We start from the raw sequence: 18283 nt of genomic DNA on the forward strand, positions 1-18283 counted from the left end.
TAATAGGTGTTTTTCCCGATGACTGCATCATTCCAACCAGAAAGTTTGGCAGAATAAGTCCAAATGGACTTGGTTTCAAAGCCGCATTCCACAGCTCCGGTGTGGGAACATTTTTGGCTCTATGCCGAATGAGAGTGGAGAGCCCATTAACGTGAACAAGCCGGTATGTCGATTTTGTTTAAAAACAGTAACAACGAAAAGTGGCAATACAACTAACCTAAAAGCTCATCTAAAACATAACCATCCTATCCAGTTTTTTTGGGAGATTGAGAGGGGTCTTCTTTTGACGTTCCAATTCCAATGACTGAATATTATTAAGAATTAAAAGTTAATTGCTCTTTGAAAGGGTGTACTTGCTTTATTGTGCTATTATATTATCATTATAACAGTGGCATAAAATGGTCTTAAAATGACAATTATATTGAAAATTTCCATGGAGCTCTAACAGTGTCCTGCTGTTCTCCTTTTATTCATCAGCTGTTTTCCACAGAATCCTGTGTTTCTCTCTCTCTCTCTCTCTCTCTCTCTCTCTCTCTCTCTCTCTCTCTCTCTCTCTCTCTTTATTGGATCCCCTGACTCTTTTTGCTGTTTAAATAACCTCACTCACTCACTCACTCACTCACTCACTCACTCACTCACTCTCTCTCTCTCTCTCTCTCTCTCTCTCTCTCTCTCTCTCTCTCTCTGTGTTTGTTTATTTAGATGTCTCTCTGTGTTTGTTTAAATATGTTATGTGGTTTCTTACATGTATGGTGGCAGTTCCGTGGTGAAATGTCCACTTTGTGGCGCTACAATCAAGTTCAATTTTCTTCTAGACAGATGAGGTTTTTAAGGTTAATGCTCTATCGAATGTTACTGTAAATAAACAAAACCTATCTCCCTACCCTAAACATAAACTTAGGTGTGTCATATAAAGCAAATGTAAGATGAAAAACACAATAGCTGAAGCAACCACATCATTTTGTGGTGTTTCTATGACATTTATAGCTCATGTGTTGCTCCTCAGGACTTGTACTCTAGTCCTTTGCATCAAAAACACAATGCTTGATCAGTTGAGCTACTGCACAGTTTGATTACTTCGAACAAGCTTGTAAATGTATTTGGTTATGTAATGCAGATGTTAAAATGTATCGCCTTACAAGTCTTGCTCTAGGAAGAGTGTTTTGATATCATAAGATAGCATTGTGTGAGAAACAGGTTGAAAGGTAAGAGTTTATGAACTGATAATCAGCCTTTTTACTTGATTTATGTGAAAGGGAATACAAGTCGTTGTTGCTGTATAGGCCCGCTGGACATTTTACTGGGAAACTGCAGCAAAACGTGTAATAAAGCACGTAATTTTGTTTGGTAAAAATTTTGCCACGGTAACATAATTTTAATGAGATCAGGCTGACAAGTACATTTACAGCATATTCACTAATGCAATTTCCATAAGGTTTTAAGATTTAATTTGCTTGATTTTTCCAGGCTTTGAAATTACAATTCAAAATCCCTTTATATTTCCAGGTTTTCTATGATTGTGAGAACTCTAATTAATCTATCAGCTTTCTCGCCACTTTCTTCTACTATAATTCCTTAGAAGAAATAATAATAGACCCATATGGGACAATTGACAGTGACATACTAAAAGATATTTTGCCTGAAGATTGTGAATGTGATTGAAATCTTTGACTGTTTTTAGTGAATATTAGCACAGATTGAGACATTGTTTAGGAGATACGTGTGAGATTACTGGAGTCTGTTTCTCACGAGAACAATCTAAGAACCAAGGGAGTTTTGAAAAGTGTTAATTAGTAGATTAAAAAAGTTCTAAGTCAAAAGCCTACTCGTTGTTCTGGCGGCCATACATATCCACTTATTTTAGGTAGGCATATGTCAAATCCTAAGAAAGATAGGTGGGCATACGGCATATGTCTGCATATGCCCTAGACTACACTACTGCTTGCTAACTCCTCTTCTGTTAAAAAAAATAATCAAGGGAGTGAATTTTAAACCCTTCAAACTTCATGTTATCAAAAATGCCTGTTTAACACATTCTGTTTCCCAAACCCGAGTTCACCGGAACTCACCACAAACAAACCTACTGAATAATTTATAGCTTTCTATATAATATTCCAAATATATTCTAAAATGCATGTGAAATTAATGTTTTATTTTCCTATGGCAGCTCAAACTCTCTCAAAGGACAACATCTTGAGAAAAGATCTACTGTAAACCCAAACAGAGCATTTTTATTTATTAAGAGATACATTTTCAAGAGCTACCGGTAAGTCAAAGTAACATACTACCATATAGCTGCAGATAGTGTGTATCCTGTGCACAGCATGCACATTTTCTGTATACACAGAATACCTGGATTACCTACTTCATTTGACAAAGTGAAAAATGCTGGAATATTGTATCCGACAAAGCAGTTGAATAACATTTGCATTTCTTGTTTGATTGATGATCCAGAAGTAATATCAGCCGCAAATTTTAACATCTCTTTTTGATCATTGTATGAATTATTACTAAGAGTCAAGACATTTTCACAGAAAATGTACATTTTGATTTCTGAGAAGCTAATTGAATCAGTGTTTCCCAACCACTGTGCCGCGGCACACTAGTGTGCCGTGAAAGGCTGTCAGGTGTGCCGTGGAAAATTATAAAATTCCACCAAATAAATAAATGCATAAAAAATTAAAAAATCTGGGATCTAAACTCCTCACCTTTTGGAGAATTTCGCCGTTTTGAAACCATAATCGGTCACTTTTGTGATTGTGAAGAGCAATGATTAATGTGCAGAAGTGAGTGATATTTATACACGTTAAGGGACTTTCACTTGACTTGCATCAGCGCTGCAGAATACATTGAAGTCTATAAAGTGACTTTACACCAAAGTGTTTTTCACACTCACATTTTTGCTTCACCAATAATGTCTTTGAGAGCAACAAGAAATATAAAAAAACTGTCCAAATTTGTGAAGAGTCATTGAATGTCTCATAATTTCTTTTAATGAAATAATACCTTATCCCTTCCGAATATCAGAGACCCCAGTTACTGAACTAATTTAAATTCACCAAGAAAACACTTTGACCTAAACATAAATGAGTCATTTTATTACTTTCTACTATCAAAGCAACTGCAAGCTTTTTCTCTCTTCCAAATACATGTTTTCAATGTTTACTGTGCACACTTCCCGCTTTTTACATGGCAAACTCATAAAATTGCCCCTCTTTCCCAACTCTTGTCATGTGGAGGACAATGCGGCACTTGACGCCGAGTTCAGCCTCCAGAACTATTAAACTGCCACGAGAAGTCGTCTAAAGACAATTACATCAGTCTCCCTTGATGCGTTTGATTACGCACAGGCGAGCACACAAGTCGATGCGGACCAGGAGGAAGATTTGACTTGTTGATTGAGTTCTGTTCAGTTCATATTTTATGTGTTTTGTTCACATTTTAATCGGATTAGTTTTTTTGTAATATTGCGTTGTTCATATGTCGTGTTTTAGTTGCCTCCGCTGTCACTGTGGGGGAAAAAAGCATTCATCTGCTTCGTGTGGTGTCTCTGTTGTTCATCTGTTTTCTTCATAAATAAATAAATGTAGAATCTACTATATATTCGTCCTGTAAGTTCATGATTAAAAATGAAAATGTGAACAAAAATAAAAGCTATTAAATGTCTTATTATCATTAAAATATGAACATTAAAATGACAGGTAATAATAGATTATGATGGAATATTTACAACCCTGTCCATCAAAATTACAGACAATGATAAAAATATGGACAAGTCCTTGAAAAGGTACAATATTGACGACGGGGTTAGCCTATGTGGGATAATGGTGTGCCGTAAAATTTTTTAGTCTTAAAAAGTGTGCCGTGCCCGTGGCAGAAAAAAGTTTGGGAAACACTGAATTGGATGACACTTGGGACAAACATACTGAGATCACATGTTAACAGAATAGCATGCTGTTTGAAACATTGTCACATTACTACTCACATTAATTCTGCCATAGCTATATCTGGCAGAAATAGTATGATTACTATGGTATTATGCCATTCCGAACTCAGCCATTATTGATGATTATTGTTTACTGTTGCAAATGCAATTTTTTTTTACAATAAAAGTAATATACATACTATACAATATTGCAAAGTATTCAGTATTAAAAAAGCATTAGGCCTATTCCATTCCAAACCTAGTAAAAGTTCTTGGAAGGAAAAAAAGACAAATCAGAGAAAAAAAGCAAAGACAAAAAGACAAAAGTCCTATTAAATTCACTATAAAATAACAAGTTGGAGCCATGACTAGAGGAGCATATGCTCAGAGACTTTGAGCTGGAGTTCAAAATGGTGATGCAAAGTCGAATCTGGCTTATGTCATTTGCTGATCCTGTTCCCTCCTCTTCTCTCCATCATTTCCTGTCCTCTCTCGCCTTTCCATACAGTCGATAAACTACAGGTGAAAAAAAAGGGCAATTTTAAAAGCTATCCCTCAGCATTCCTATCTCATTCAATGGCAGCCCAGAAAGTACATGACAAGTCCTGACAAACTTGGGCAGCAGACAGGGGAAAATATAAGTCCATTATATGATTTTAAGAGCCCTACAAAACAAGTACTGGCACAACATCTACTGAAATATAATGAAAATGTAGCTATTTATGTGTTGCTTGCCAAAATGTAATTTTATCACGATTCATGGCCACCTTTAATGGCAACCAATGGAGAAATAATATGTTGCCCATATAATGGTGTAGTTATGGCATCTACCAGCAGGGGCTAACTACACATGTCAACCAGCCAAACCTTGTACCATTTACATCAATGCATTTGGTAGACGCTTTTATCCAAAGCAACTTACAGTGCATTCAAAGTATTAATTTTTATCAGTTTGTGTGTTCCTTGGGAACTAAACCCATGACCTTGGTGTTGCTAGTGCCATGCTTTACCAGTAAAGCTACAGGGACTCTACATGGTAATAAACATGACGGAATATAGCATAATAGACGGTCACTTAAGTACTCTGGAGCTAGACCATTCAAAGCTTTGTACGTATTTAACAGAATTTTAAAATGAACACGAAATTGAACAGATAGCCAATGTAACGATGATAAAATGGGCTATTATGATCATATTTCTTGGTTCTAGACAGCACTCTGGCTGCTAACAATTTTGAACCAACTGAAGTTTATTTATTGAACTTGCAGGACCTCCTGGCAGTAATACATTACATAGTCTAGTCTTGAGGTCATGAACGCATTCATTCGATTTTCGCCATCTCACCTGTGGACTACACAGTAATTATAAAATCTGGAAGGTTTTGAGCATTAGTTTTGAGCCAAGAGCAATTCAAATAAGATTCAGATTCAGTGTGTATACAGTAATCCCTGCAATGACTTGTTTTGACTGTACTCTGGAATCAGTGCCAAATACAGATAAATAAAAGAGCACACACACACAAACACAGACCTCTATAACACAATCCAGTCAATGTCGTTAACCTTTTTACCGATGTCTAAAGCACAGCCCTCCTATTCCCATGCTGAAAAACACAGCTTAAATCAAACTAAGCTTACAGTAGTTGGTTCTAGCTGGTCTAGCTGGTATACCTGCCCAATAAGCTAATAACCCTCTAGCCTAAAAAAGCTGAGAGACCAGCTAAGACCTTAAAAAAACATCTTAAGCTGGCTTTAAGATGTTATTTTAATAGAAACCATTTTTCATTTTTTTCTTCTCTCTGTGTTTGTCTGTGCTTTGATTCCTTTCCTTCATTAGTAATTTTTGTCCTCTTTATTTTAACTAGTCCCTTCCTTACCATTTGTCAGTTACTCCAAAAGCACAGTTCACTCAAAAATTAAGATTCTGTCATCATTTACTCAGTCTCTTGTTTTATCAAAGCCGTATAACTTTTTTTGGCAGGTTGAAATTATTTTGCCATTCTGATTATTTCTTTGTTTCTCCAGGTGAGACGTTCTCTGTGCTCTACAGTCACACAGAGAGGTGCCAGACATGCCATGAATGCACAGGTCTCATGCGTATGCAGACGCCCTGTACTGACTCTAATGATGCTGTGTGCGTGTGCAACTATGGCTATTTCCTAAATGTTCTGTCGAGCCAGTGTGAGCCCTGCACTGTGTGTCCGCGCGGTCAGGGGGTGATGATGCGCTGCGACTACGACCACGACACGATCTGTGAGGAGTGTATAGATGACACCTTCTCGGATCAGGAGAGCTCCCTGGACCCCTGCCTACCCTGCACCATCTGCGAGGTGCAGACAGAGACTCTGATCAGAAATTGCACACCCTATGTAGACGCAATCTGTCATGGTGAGAGAATCACACAAACACACACATCTAACCAAAAAATGGCAAACATACATTCTAAGTGTCTGTTCGCACAGAACATGTTAAAAAACCTAGACACGGAACAACGAATGAAACAGAATGCAGGTGTTTCCATGAGAGGTCTGACCATTAGTATTTTAGCACAAGGACTGTAGGGATGCTCCTGTAGATGCCAGCAGGGGAAAACTTTTATTAGAAGAGTAAGAAATGTTCTTCAATGAAAAATAGTCATATAGACGTACAAAATATTACACACAAGTGCTATATCTGTGCCACTAGCGTCACCAAACGTAATTGCAAAATTAATCACTTTTAAACATAAAGCTATCCCCATTTTTCATTAGTTGTACACACATATAGTTCCACCCCAACCTTACACCATTGGTTGAGCTAATGTTTCTGTGTCAGGCTGGAAGGGCCACTCAGACATTGTTTTGATAGCGGCACAAAGCCACAGTGTTGCAATTTTAGGTGAAATCAACATACAAATGGATTAGTTGACTGCATTTTAAAGCTGAAATACATAACTTTGTGCTCTCTATTGACATCTGTGGTTGAAACTTAAAATTGCAAGCAATTTGTGAAAAAATACATTATGTCAGTCTGGTGAATGAATCTCCCAAATTGAGCCACCTGGACATTGACTGTGCGTGATCATGGCTGGAGCCGGAGTCAAAACCTGCAATTTTCATGTTGATATTACGTTATACGATTAAACATTTGAAACGGAAATATGATTTGCTTTGATGAAGATAAAAAACACTCTTATTTACATATTTACTCTCCTCTCTTAAGTAGATCTTAATATGATTATTCAAGTGTTTTATCTTCTTTAAAGTTTAAGAGGTTCAACTCATGATATGACTGATACAAGTTCAATAGAAGACTTTATTTTTTTTATACTATATTTTCCAGCCTCAGTTATTACAATAACATGTCCATGCAATGCAAACAATAACACCATCACATTTTAATATAAAATGAGGATTCAGTAATGATGAGGATAAAATATACTTTATTAAACATAAAAATAATATGCTTAAATATTCAATATATAACAATTACAAGAAGTCAATTTCAGAAGTTATACATATTAAACATGTCACAGTAACTTCACCGGACAACATAGATCCGTTAACACACGAGTAATGTTCAATTCATAAAAGCATGACAAGTAATATTAGCTTCAACAACCCTACCAGAAAACATATCCAAGCATTATAGCAGGTAAACAACTTCGCCAAATGGATAACAGATAAACATCCATCTAGACTGGTGCAATGCTGTCCTGAACTGTGAGTGTGAACAGAGCTGAACAGTGTAGTTTGTTTCTCCAGCTGGAACACGAGACAGCCGGCACTTCCTTCCTGTGTGTGCGGACATGACGTAATGACGCAAAGATGAACGTCATAAGGCAGTGATTTCATGCTAAATCGAACTCGACAGCTCAAAATACAAATCAGTTTTATAGGCTTACCGTTGTGAATAGGGGTAAAGTAAGGACATTGTTTTGAACCCTGATTGTTTATGTACTCAATAATGGCAATTTGTTCATTTTTAACCCAAAAAAGCTTACATAGTGCCACTTTAAGATGGTATACAAAAGTTTTTTTTTACAAAAGTACACACATCATCTTTAAGGAAATCGTTCCTTTAGACCCCTTTACATCTGGTTTTAGGATGCTTTTCAGGTGATTTGATCACATGTGGTCAGCACTAAATACAGGTCCAACCGGGGTCAAAAATGTTTTGTGATCAGATCTTAAAAACCACATACGAATGTGGTCGAAAAAACATGTGACCATATCGCATTTGAGTTGTAAATGCTAATTCGTCCTGAATGGAAGGACAGCAGTCAACCGCTGCGCTAAAGAAAGAGTTTAAACTTTGCCAATTATAAGTGCCTTAAAAAAATGATTAAAAAAAAACTGATAAATACACATGCATCAACACATTTCCACATGTGTCCGCATTTTCTGCTAGTGGCCTTGCAGTTTAGTGGTTAAAGTGTTGATGTTCTATGCATGGCCCTGTAGTTATAGAGGTCACAATAGTCAAAAAGGTTAAACCTACTGACACACGCAAAAACACACGCTTAACACATGCACACCATTTGGTTAACATGATTTATTCTAGATTTGGTGTTACGTTCTCCATCAAAATCTATTCTTTTCATTAACCCCCCACCTAAAAAAAAGATGCCCCTACATTTGAGAAACAGATCTCTGTTAGAGCTTGGTTAAATGCGCTATAAGCCATGTTTACTAACTTCCACCAGACTTTACCACTGAATTAGAATGCCCCCTTTCTTCATACCTAATGTCATTAAAACCAAATACTAAAAAGTCCTCTGGCTTTTTGATAAATAACAGTTCCCATTCTTTTTTTGCTCTTTACAGAGCCCAGAGCTGTCACAGAGGGACATTTTGCTGTTTCCTATTCTAATAAAATCACTGACAGTAGATATCTCGCTGACATCGGCGACGCGTCAGCATTTCTCTCAAATCGCGTCTTTGATAATTCAAATATTGCGATCGTCGCTCACGGGAGCGAGCTCTGAAATGCCTATGATTTCTTGATCTCTTTAAAACACCAACAAGCATAGACAACATTGATCTAATAAAACCCAACAACCGCTCAACAACCGATGGGTGTTGGTGTTTGTAGAGGCAGTGAGAACTAGCCTTAACAGTTGCATCCTATCAGTGGTGAGCTAAGGAACGCTGTGCCCTCAGTAGAAAGCAAGTGAAATGATAGCCCTTTTTTGTACCTAATTAACACACTCACACACACACACACACACACACACACACACACACACACACACACACACACACACACACACACACACACACACACACACACACACACACACAGAGGAAGCACTGTTTCCATGGCTGGAGAGGGCATGTAATATGGCGTGTCATTGGATTAGTATGCTACCACTTGAACGGTGGGTCCATCTGATGTCTAATGCCTCGGGCTGTGTGTGTGTGTGTGTATGAGGGCCATTATGCCTTCTGCTGCTGTGGAAGCTTTTGTGGATGTGTTAGTTTGGGTTTTGGTGTCAGCACATTGTGTTATTTTGAGTTTTGGTGTCAGCACATTGTGTGTGTTTTTGAGATTGTGAGAAAGAGTGTGTCTGGAGTGTGAAGGGCAGATTTTATTTCAGTCAGTGATGTGCATTTGTCACGTGAGAGACTGTAATTCTCTGAAGTACACTACACAGAGTTCAATATATTTTATCTTATACATAGATCTTATATTTCAGATTCTTTAAAGTAGCCACCCTTTGTATGGATTACAAGTCTACAATCTTGGCATTTTCTCAACCAGCTTCATGAGGTATCCAACTGGGATGCCTAAAAAGTTGGCCCCTTATTGTCTGCTTTAGTCCATCTTATCCATTTCAAAATATAATTTTTGTTAAAAAATATATTTTTTTAAAGTTCATACCAAGGCAGAATTTATTTCAGTCATGTAAGCAGGATCATGAGAAACATAACTTCAGAACATCTAAACTTTTGATTAGTAGTTATAGCCTTGCAATGTGATTGGAGATTTGAGAAGTATATTAACACAGAGAAAAGTCAGACTTAACTATTAAGGACTTTTAGCTGAATTTTGATTGGGCCATCAGTGACAATGTCGCCAGTGTTTTGAGGGAATGTTGGTTAAAGCGTAGAGTGTTCTGCTTATCCATGTCCTGAAAATGGGTGGATGAACAGCAGTTTATTGACTCGCAGTGTGCCTAATGTAATGTGTGTGTGCCACAAGAAGATGAGAGATATATGTGCAGATGGAACCCTTAAATCATAAAGCATCTGCAAGTGTTGTCACTTACACACACTTTCGCACACATTCGTTCAGCTTCATTGGCAGCAGCTCCAGCACACATATGCCTTTGATCTCATCAACTTCTGTCCTGAGAGGAAAGGAGAGAAGAGCGCAGGAGAGACAAAATATCTCAAGAGTACGGATAAAGGAGACAAAATGGGAAAAGAACTAAGATCTATTGGCAGTGTTGAGGAGTAACTAACTAAAAGTAGTGATGATACTAACGTAAAGGTGCTGTGTATAATTTCTTTGCCACTAGCATCACCAAAAAAACTAAAAGCAAAATGAAAGAAGAATGTTTTCGAACATGCTTCCTGACAACTCACCCCTCTGCCTTTGGTCGAAAAACAGATCCTCCGGAATCAAACAGACGCTATTGGTTGAGCCAACGGTTTTGATAGAGCCACAGAGTTATACTTCTGGGGAGAATGGTCCTACAAATTTCTGATTTACTTTATTAATCATTGGGCCTATTAAATGCCAGGTGAGCAAGTGTAAGGACAGTGAAACTGTCTGCGTCTGAGGAGGAGAGCCTCTTGGGCCGTCCTCGAGACTCGTCACAACTGGTGGGCCATAGGTGGGCAGCCGGGTGTGCGAAGGCGGGGAGGCCATGTTTACTGGGCCCTGGCTGCGGGTGCTCGGTGTCCGGTGGCTGTGACAACGGCGCTTGTGGATCCCGGCGGCAGGATCTTGAGCCGCGCTGGGGAAAGATGTGCTGGATGGCCTCCGTCTGCTTCTTAACTGCCGAGAACTGCTGGGCAAAGTCCCGAACGTGTCGTCGAAAAGTCCAATCTGGGAGATGGGGGCGTTGAGATAGCGAGCTTTGTCGGCATCCCTCATCTCGACCAGATTCAGACACAGGTGGCATTCCTGGACCACAGGTGGCATTCCTGGCCTGGTGTACCTGCAGAATGGCCATGACATGCAGGCACTGTAGGCTTTGTTCGCCGGAGACGACGTAGTCCTACAGGCTCTGTAGGGGAGCGCCGGGTGATCCGCCAGGTATCATTGACACAGTGTCGAGTGAGTGACAGAAGGGGAACTATATACTGTGCACTCAGCAATGTAGTGTCTGAGTTTTTAAAGTGTAGTATTTTCCCAAATGGAACACTTAATGTTTTTTACCACACAGAAGAAATGAGAAATTAACACACTTAACATTTGGAAGAGTTTGCCGTTTAACAGCCGATGGAAGTGACGTTTCAATTGCATGCGATGTGTTGCTGCTAGCTTTAGCGTGTTAGCCATCCTCAGTTCAATTCTTGTACCTTAAACAATGTATATATTCACTCCGTGTGGGGTGATGGTAAAGCACTCAACTCACATTTGTAAGTTTTGCTAACTGCTACATTCTTCATTATTTACAATTGTTTTGTAAGACCAGCAGTGCAGTTAGGTAACTCTGCCCCTTCCACTATGTACGGCAAGCCACTTGCGCTAAGTGCATGAAGTGTCCAACATTCCACACTGTGTTTTGACGGTTGAAAAAGTGCACCATCCGGGTACTTAAAACACACTTCTTTTTGCTGTATTTTCAGTATTAACATACTACTCGCACTATAGAATAGTGTAGAATGTGCGGTTTGGAAAGCACCTTATATTTCAACATTTGTTCACCCCATCCAGTCCCATGCAAAGCAAGCTTGGAAATGGAAATCGCATGCTCAGTTTCATCAATGCTACAAAATGTATTCACGTAGTCCTAACTCAAATAGAGTAAGCAAAGCTACATTTTACACATTGGATTTAATTAATTGGATAGAACGCAATTAAATCAAGTTGTGACAAAAAGTTTAAGAATTGTACTGCTTTAGTTAAGTAAACTTAACAACCTGCAAAAATATTTTTTTAATGCTTAGTGTTCTGGCTATTGTTTGCCATTATAACATTAACCAAAAAAAGTAGATCCGCATACTGTTATATTATTCCCTTTTATTGATTAACAGCAATGATTTTCATCAGGCCTGTTTGCCATGATGAAAATCATCATCATCAGGCCTGACGAAAATCATTTAGATTGAAACTTTTGTTTTTTTTTTGTGTGCAGATCTACTTTATTTAGCTATATGTTAATGCTTTTTGCCTTGATCTGACAACTGTTGCAGAAGCGTTGGATGTACCTACATGTTTCCACTCTCACTATAACATTCAATAACATTTTTGTATGCTTAGTTAGCACAGAGAATCCTTGTTCTGCAGCATCACACACACACACACGTGCACGCGTGCACACACACACACATGTTGGTGAGGCTATCCTTCTGACATAGACATAATGATTTTTATGCTATATGAACTATAGATTATATTCCCTAACACTACCCCTACCCTTAAACCTAACCCTCACAAAAAACATTCTGCATTTTTACATTTGAAAAAAAAAAAAAAAACATAGTTTAGCATTTTGAATTATGGGAACACTAGAAATGTCCCCATAAGCCACATTTATATTATAATACACTTGTAATTACCAGTTTGTACCCTAAAAATGGTCCCCGTAATCCACCCAAACCTACACACACACACACACACACACACACACACACACACACACACACACACACACACACACACACACACACACACACACACACCAGCCAGAGACCACCCTCTGTGAGTGCCACATCATCATCCTTAAAATGACCTTATATGTGACCTTTACAGCCTCTTTCTTGCCATCTCGCTCTCTGTCTGTGTATTTCTGACCCTTTCATGTCTATCTCTCTGTGGGCCAGTCATCTATGTGCCCTTTGATGAGAGGGACTTATTAAAAGCAAGCTCTTTCATAAAAATGACCACAGTTGGAGTCACTGGCACACATGACAGAATGACAAGTCTCTCCTTACTGGTGGTCCATGCAGCATGGTGAATCACTTCCTGCAGCCAAATACAGATTTAAGTGGCATGTGTCTGTGCGTGTGTGTGTGTGTGTGTGTGTGTGTGTGTGTGTGTGTGTAAAGAGAGAGAGAGAGAGTGTGTGCTGGGCTCTTTCCTTTGTTGGATCAATAAGACTGCTGGAGTTTCTTACACTCGGGTTTCAATTTGTGACCTCTATCACAGCTATCACATCACACACTCTCACTGATACACACAGATGCACAGCAGAGTGGGTGAGTGGAGTGGGTACAACAGCAATTTCCTCTCTCTGCTCAAAGCATTCTGTTCACTCCGCTCCAAATCCACTCCAGGTTTTCAATCGGCCGGTCCCTAAAGAAAGAAACCCCACCCCAGGTTCACTCAAAAGCAAAATCGTCATCATCACCAAAGCTCCACTTTAAAGTTTTTCAATGGATTTATTACACTCAATGATCAATTTAGGTACACCTCTACATCTGTTTATTCATGTGATTATCTAATTAGCCAATTGTGTGGCAGCAGTGCAATGCATAAAGTCATGCAGGTACGGGTCTCTCTTGAACATCAACCATCAGAATGGAGAATAATGTGATCTCAGTGATTTCAACCATGGCATGATTTTTGGTGCCAGTTGTGCATTTTGAGATATTATTCTACTCACTGCAATTGTAATGAGAGGTTATCTGAGTTACTGTAGCCTTTCTGTCAAACCAGTCAGGCCATTCTCCATTTACCTCTCTCATCAACAAGGCATTTCCATCTGCAAAACTGCCGCTCACTGGATGTTTTTTTGTTTTTGGCACAATTCTGAGTAAACTCTAGAGACTGTTGTGCGTAAACATCCCAGGAGATCAGCAGTCACAGAAATACTCAAACCAGCCCATCTGGCACCAACAATCAATTCACGGTCGAAATTACTGAGATACTAATTTTTCCCCATTCTGATGGTTGATGTGAACATTAACTGAAGCTCATGACCCATATCTGTAGTATTTTATGCACTGCACTGCTGCCACAAGATTGTCTGATACCTGTAGGTAATTGCATGAATAAGTAGGTGTACAGGTGTTCCTAATAAAATGGTCGGTGATTGTATATCATGAACACAAAATGTATTAAGTAGGGCCAAAGTTAACGTGTTTAATTCGTTTCTTTGTGATTTTCTTAAACGTAATCAGAACATTCAGAATTTTTGTCATCTTGAGTCCCTTTGTTTGCAGTATAGACATCTTCATTAATTATAAAGGGAACAATCTAGTTTTATAGAGTAGCTTATTCGCCGTGTGAATGGCTTTGTTGACTATAACGGACACGTTAAAGTTTTGTCAAATTGCTCGTTCGGAGTTTTGAAAGCTTATTGATAATACCAGAAATGTTGTAGTTTGTCAAGTCGCTCGTTTGCAGTGTATGCAGCTTTGTTGAATACATTGGGAATAATCTAGTTTTGTCGAGTTGCACGTTCTCAGTGTAGACAATTTGTTGATTATATTGGTAACATTCTAGTTTTGTCGAGTCACTCGTTCGCAGTGTGGATGGCTTTTTTGTATCATATGTCATATCATATCATATCAGGAACATTGAAGTTTTCTAGAGTTGCTCATCAACTACGTGGACGGCTTTGTTAATTATAGCGGGAATGTTCTAGATTTGTCACATTGTTCGCTTATGATGTAAACATAACATCACAGACACATACATAAACACATGCATGTATACACACAGCAATGGGCTAATCAAATGGTCTCAAAAAAGTATTTTTATATATCGTTTAAAACACACATCCCTGTTTAAGACAGAGTAATAATGTGTATGCTTGTGTTTACAGTTTATGTGTATGCATGTTTTAATGCCTCCTGTTAGTGTAATTAATGCAGATAATCAGAGCACTTAACTGCAAAGCCTCTGTTCATTTAGCCGCATTCATCTGTACACACACACACACACACACACACACACACACACACACACACACACACACACACACACACACACACACACACACACACACACACCCATCAGGCTCTTATCGCCTCCTTCCTGTCTGTCTGTTGCACACTCTAACACACACACACACACACACACACACACACACACACACACACACACACACACACACACACACACACTCATACGAGGAGAGAATAAGGGTTGATGTGTGTGTGACAAATGCAGTCTTTCAAGAGTGTTTTCAGTTAGATAAAGAGAACTATTATAATACATTTTAAATGGGTTGCCAGATCAGCATTTAAATCCATTCCAAAAAACAGAACTGTGAGAGGCTGAGAATAAAGACTCCTCATTAATGAAGGTGCCCTGCTGAGGGTTAATAAGCACTTTACACTTGGCATGTCATCCTGAAATGCCCGGTTAAGAAAGAAAATGGCTGAAATAAAAGAGAAGAATTTAAAATTGTTAACCTCTGGCTTGGCTGCGTTTTGCCATCTCAGCCCAATAAAAGTGAGGACTCATTTACACTCAGGTTTTAAGTTCGGTCAGGCTGAAAACACATCCATATATCTTGATTTCACATACCCTTTCTCTAATTCAAAGAGACAGAAAAAGAAAAAGAGTCTGCTTTCAGAAATCTTTTAACTGTTGTTGCACACTCAATCAGAATATATAAAATAAACCAGAATTTGAGAGTGAACGTTTCCTTCCAGAAAGAGGGAAGAGTGTGTGTGTGTGGGGGGGGGGGGCTTGAAAAGACTGATGTGTACTAAGGGAGAGACAGCAAGTGAAAGGTACTGATAAAGAAAGAAAAAATAAAGAGGACTGCCTGCACAAGTCTTCAGATGCCCACATGTTTGAAAACTATTCCAAAGATAAGGAGATATTTTGTGTGTGTGTGTGTGTGTGTGTGTGTGTTAGCTATAGTTTTGTCCACAAAAGTGAGCTAAATCTGACAAAACCTAATTTAGGTACATTTGAAAATGTCCTCATTTGTTTAAATGATTCATAAATAAAGTCAATATAATTTTTTATTTTATTCTAAGAAGTTTCCTTAGTAGTAGCATTAGTAAGGGTTTGAATTAGGGATAATCTATCATATTTTGAATTAGCTTTTTATAAAAACAAATAACGTCTATGATATTATATTTAGATAATTTAGATACATTTAGGTAAATGTGTATTTGCATAATTATCCAACCCTGTCTGCAAACCATGTTAGGAAACAATCTTTCTTAATTAGCTGTTAAATAGCCCATGCCAAAATTACTTTCATTATGACTTGATTATTCAAACACGACTCATATTTTAGAGCCACTTCAGAGACTATAAACAGAAGCAAAAGCAATGCATTTTTCAACACTGGTTCACATTCACCAAATCAAAGGTGAGCTTCCTGCTTCCAAAGCAGTTTTTAAATCCTGAACATGTCATCCGTGTAAATCAGGACTATTGGTTGCTATTTTTATAAACAGCACCTTCAGCTGTATTTCCTCCTATTGCTGTAGCTTCTTTTACATCATGTGTTGTGAAAGTTTCAAACCGAAGCTTATGGTTTCATTGTTAGTCAATCAGTCATGCATACTGACATTCTGAAATCTTTGTTTTGATGAGGATATAAAATATTCTAGATATTCATGGTAAAATCAAGACCTCCTGTCCAGTCCATTTTTTACAGCCATGAAAGAAATTATTCATAATGAGCTCCACAACATTCTTTAATCTTTTCTTGAGAAAGAACCACACTAATGCTTTTTTTTTCTAACAGAGACTTTCGAAAACACACTCTGTCTCTGTATAAATTATGCATCAAATCAGTACAGAGAGGAAGACAGATAAAAAGACAGTGCTGTAAGTGGGTGCAAAGGGCAATATATCATAACACCATCCAGACAGCTATTGGTCAGTTTCACAGCTTCAAGTGACTGTCCCATAAGGTTCACTTCATTATTCCATTACCATTGAACTACTGTGTATACATATAATAAGAGTGAGGATTCTATTTAGACACAGCAATACACAGTCTATCAGGAACACAGGCAAGCGGAGTGATACAAACTGTGAAGTGTCCCAGAGCTGTTATACTAAATATCAGTACTCTTTGAACACTCCATGTCTAATCAGATCAGAGGGCCAGAACTAACTGTTGTATAAGAGTTGCTCAATGTACTTGAAACTTATGTACTTGCTGTCTTTCTCTTTCTTTATTCTAGATCCATTTGCCCCCACCTATCCTTCCACCACTGCCTCTCTGAGTGATTCTAATCCACCTTTCAGTGATCTGGATGATTTGTGGAGCCCCAGCCCTGGAGGGGACACCACCACACCCAAACCCAGCTCCCCTCACTTCATCAGCAGTGGCCTCAATGAGAACCTGATCCCAATATACTGCTCCATCCTGGCAGCAGTTGTGGTTGGCCTTTTGGCATATATCATCTTTAAGAGGTGAGTGAATAATGCAAAAGTAAAAAAATGTAAGGGCAAAGCTTAACAAACACAAGACTCTGTTCTTAAGTTACTTTATTTCATTGTAAAGGATGGTACATTGTAAAACTACTGACTGAAAGTCATTCATTATAAGTATACAATTTAATATGCTTTAAGTGAATTGCTTAACATTCAGATTTACGCAGCTTGTAAGTAGTTTGAGAGTGTAGGGAGACTGATGTGATTCATCATTCAAAAGGTGAAAAAAATAAATAAACCGTGGATTACGGCCTCGTTGACATTTAAAGCTGAAGTATGTAATTTCTTTGCCATGAAACAAAATTGCAAAAATAACATCATGGTTACTGTTGTAACCTCCGTTCCCTGAGGGAAGGAACGAGACGTTGTGTCGAATGAAGTGAAACAAGGGGTCTTCCTGGGACGCCAAACATACCTCTGAACCTGAGAAAAGGCCAATGTCAAGTTGGCAGATAGAATTTGCACGCCCCGCCCCGGATATACGGGTATAAAGGGAAGCGGGGCAGTGAGTACCAGTCAGGATTTTGCACTGAGTAGCCGAAAATAAGATACAGCCATTTACATTACATCTTGTTCCTTCCCTCGGGGAACAGAGGTTACAACAGTAACCATGACGTTCCCCTTCTGTCACTCACTCGATGTTGTGTCGAATGAAGTGACACAAGGGGGTCCCATATAAAAACGCCACGCACTGACAGTGTTACGTGAACTGTCGAGACAGGTGCAAGCAGGCTACTGCGTGCTAGAGGCAATTGTGTCGGCTGCACGTAGTCCTCCCCAACGCCCCAAAAGAGACATCACATACAGACCTTAGGTTCCCCGCACCCCTTAGGGGCTAGCATGGGAG

The 18283-nt window shown here is 38.7% G+C and overlaps 1 protein-coding gene across 2 annotated transcripts in view; it reads left to right on the forward strand.

Moving 5' to 3' along the window:
- The window catches only part of LOC127647837 (tumor necrosis factor receptor superfamily member 16-like), a 142403-nt gene that overhangs the window by 21402 nt on the left and 102718 nt on the right, over positions 1-18283 (forward strand). For both annotated transcript variants that reach the window (XR_007971108.1, XM_052132327.1), the window contains exons 3-4: positions 5950-6312; positions 17184-17415. Coding sequence is in view for 1 of the 2 variants with exons in the window: in XM_052132327.1 (XP_051988287.1) it covers positions 5950-6312; positions 17184-17415 (595 nt within the window). In the remaining variant the exon portion in view is untranslated. The remainder of the gene's footprint in view (positions 1-5949; positions 6313-17183; positions 17416-18283) is intronic.

The sequence above is a fragment of the Xyrauchen texanus genome, chromosome 8 (assembly GCF_025860055.1).
Source record: "Xyrauchen texanus isolate HMW12.3.18 chromosome 8, RBS_HiC_50CHRs, whole genome shotgun sequence".
Classification (NCBI taxonomy): Eukaryota; Metazoa; Chordata; class Actinopteri; order Cypriniformes; family Catostomidae; genus Xyrauchen; species Xyrauchen texanus.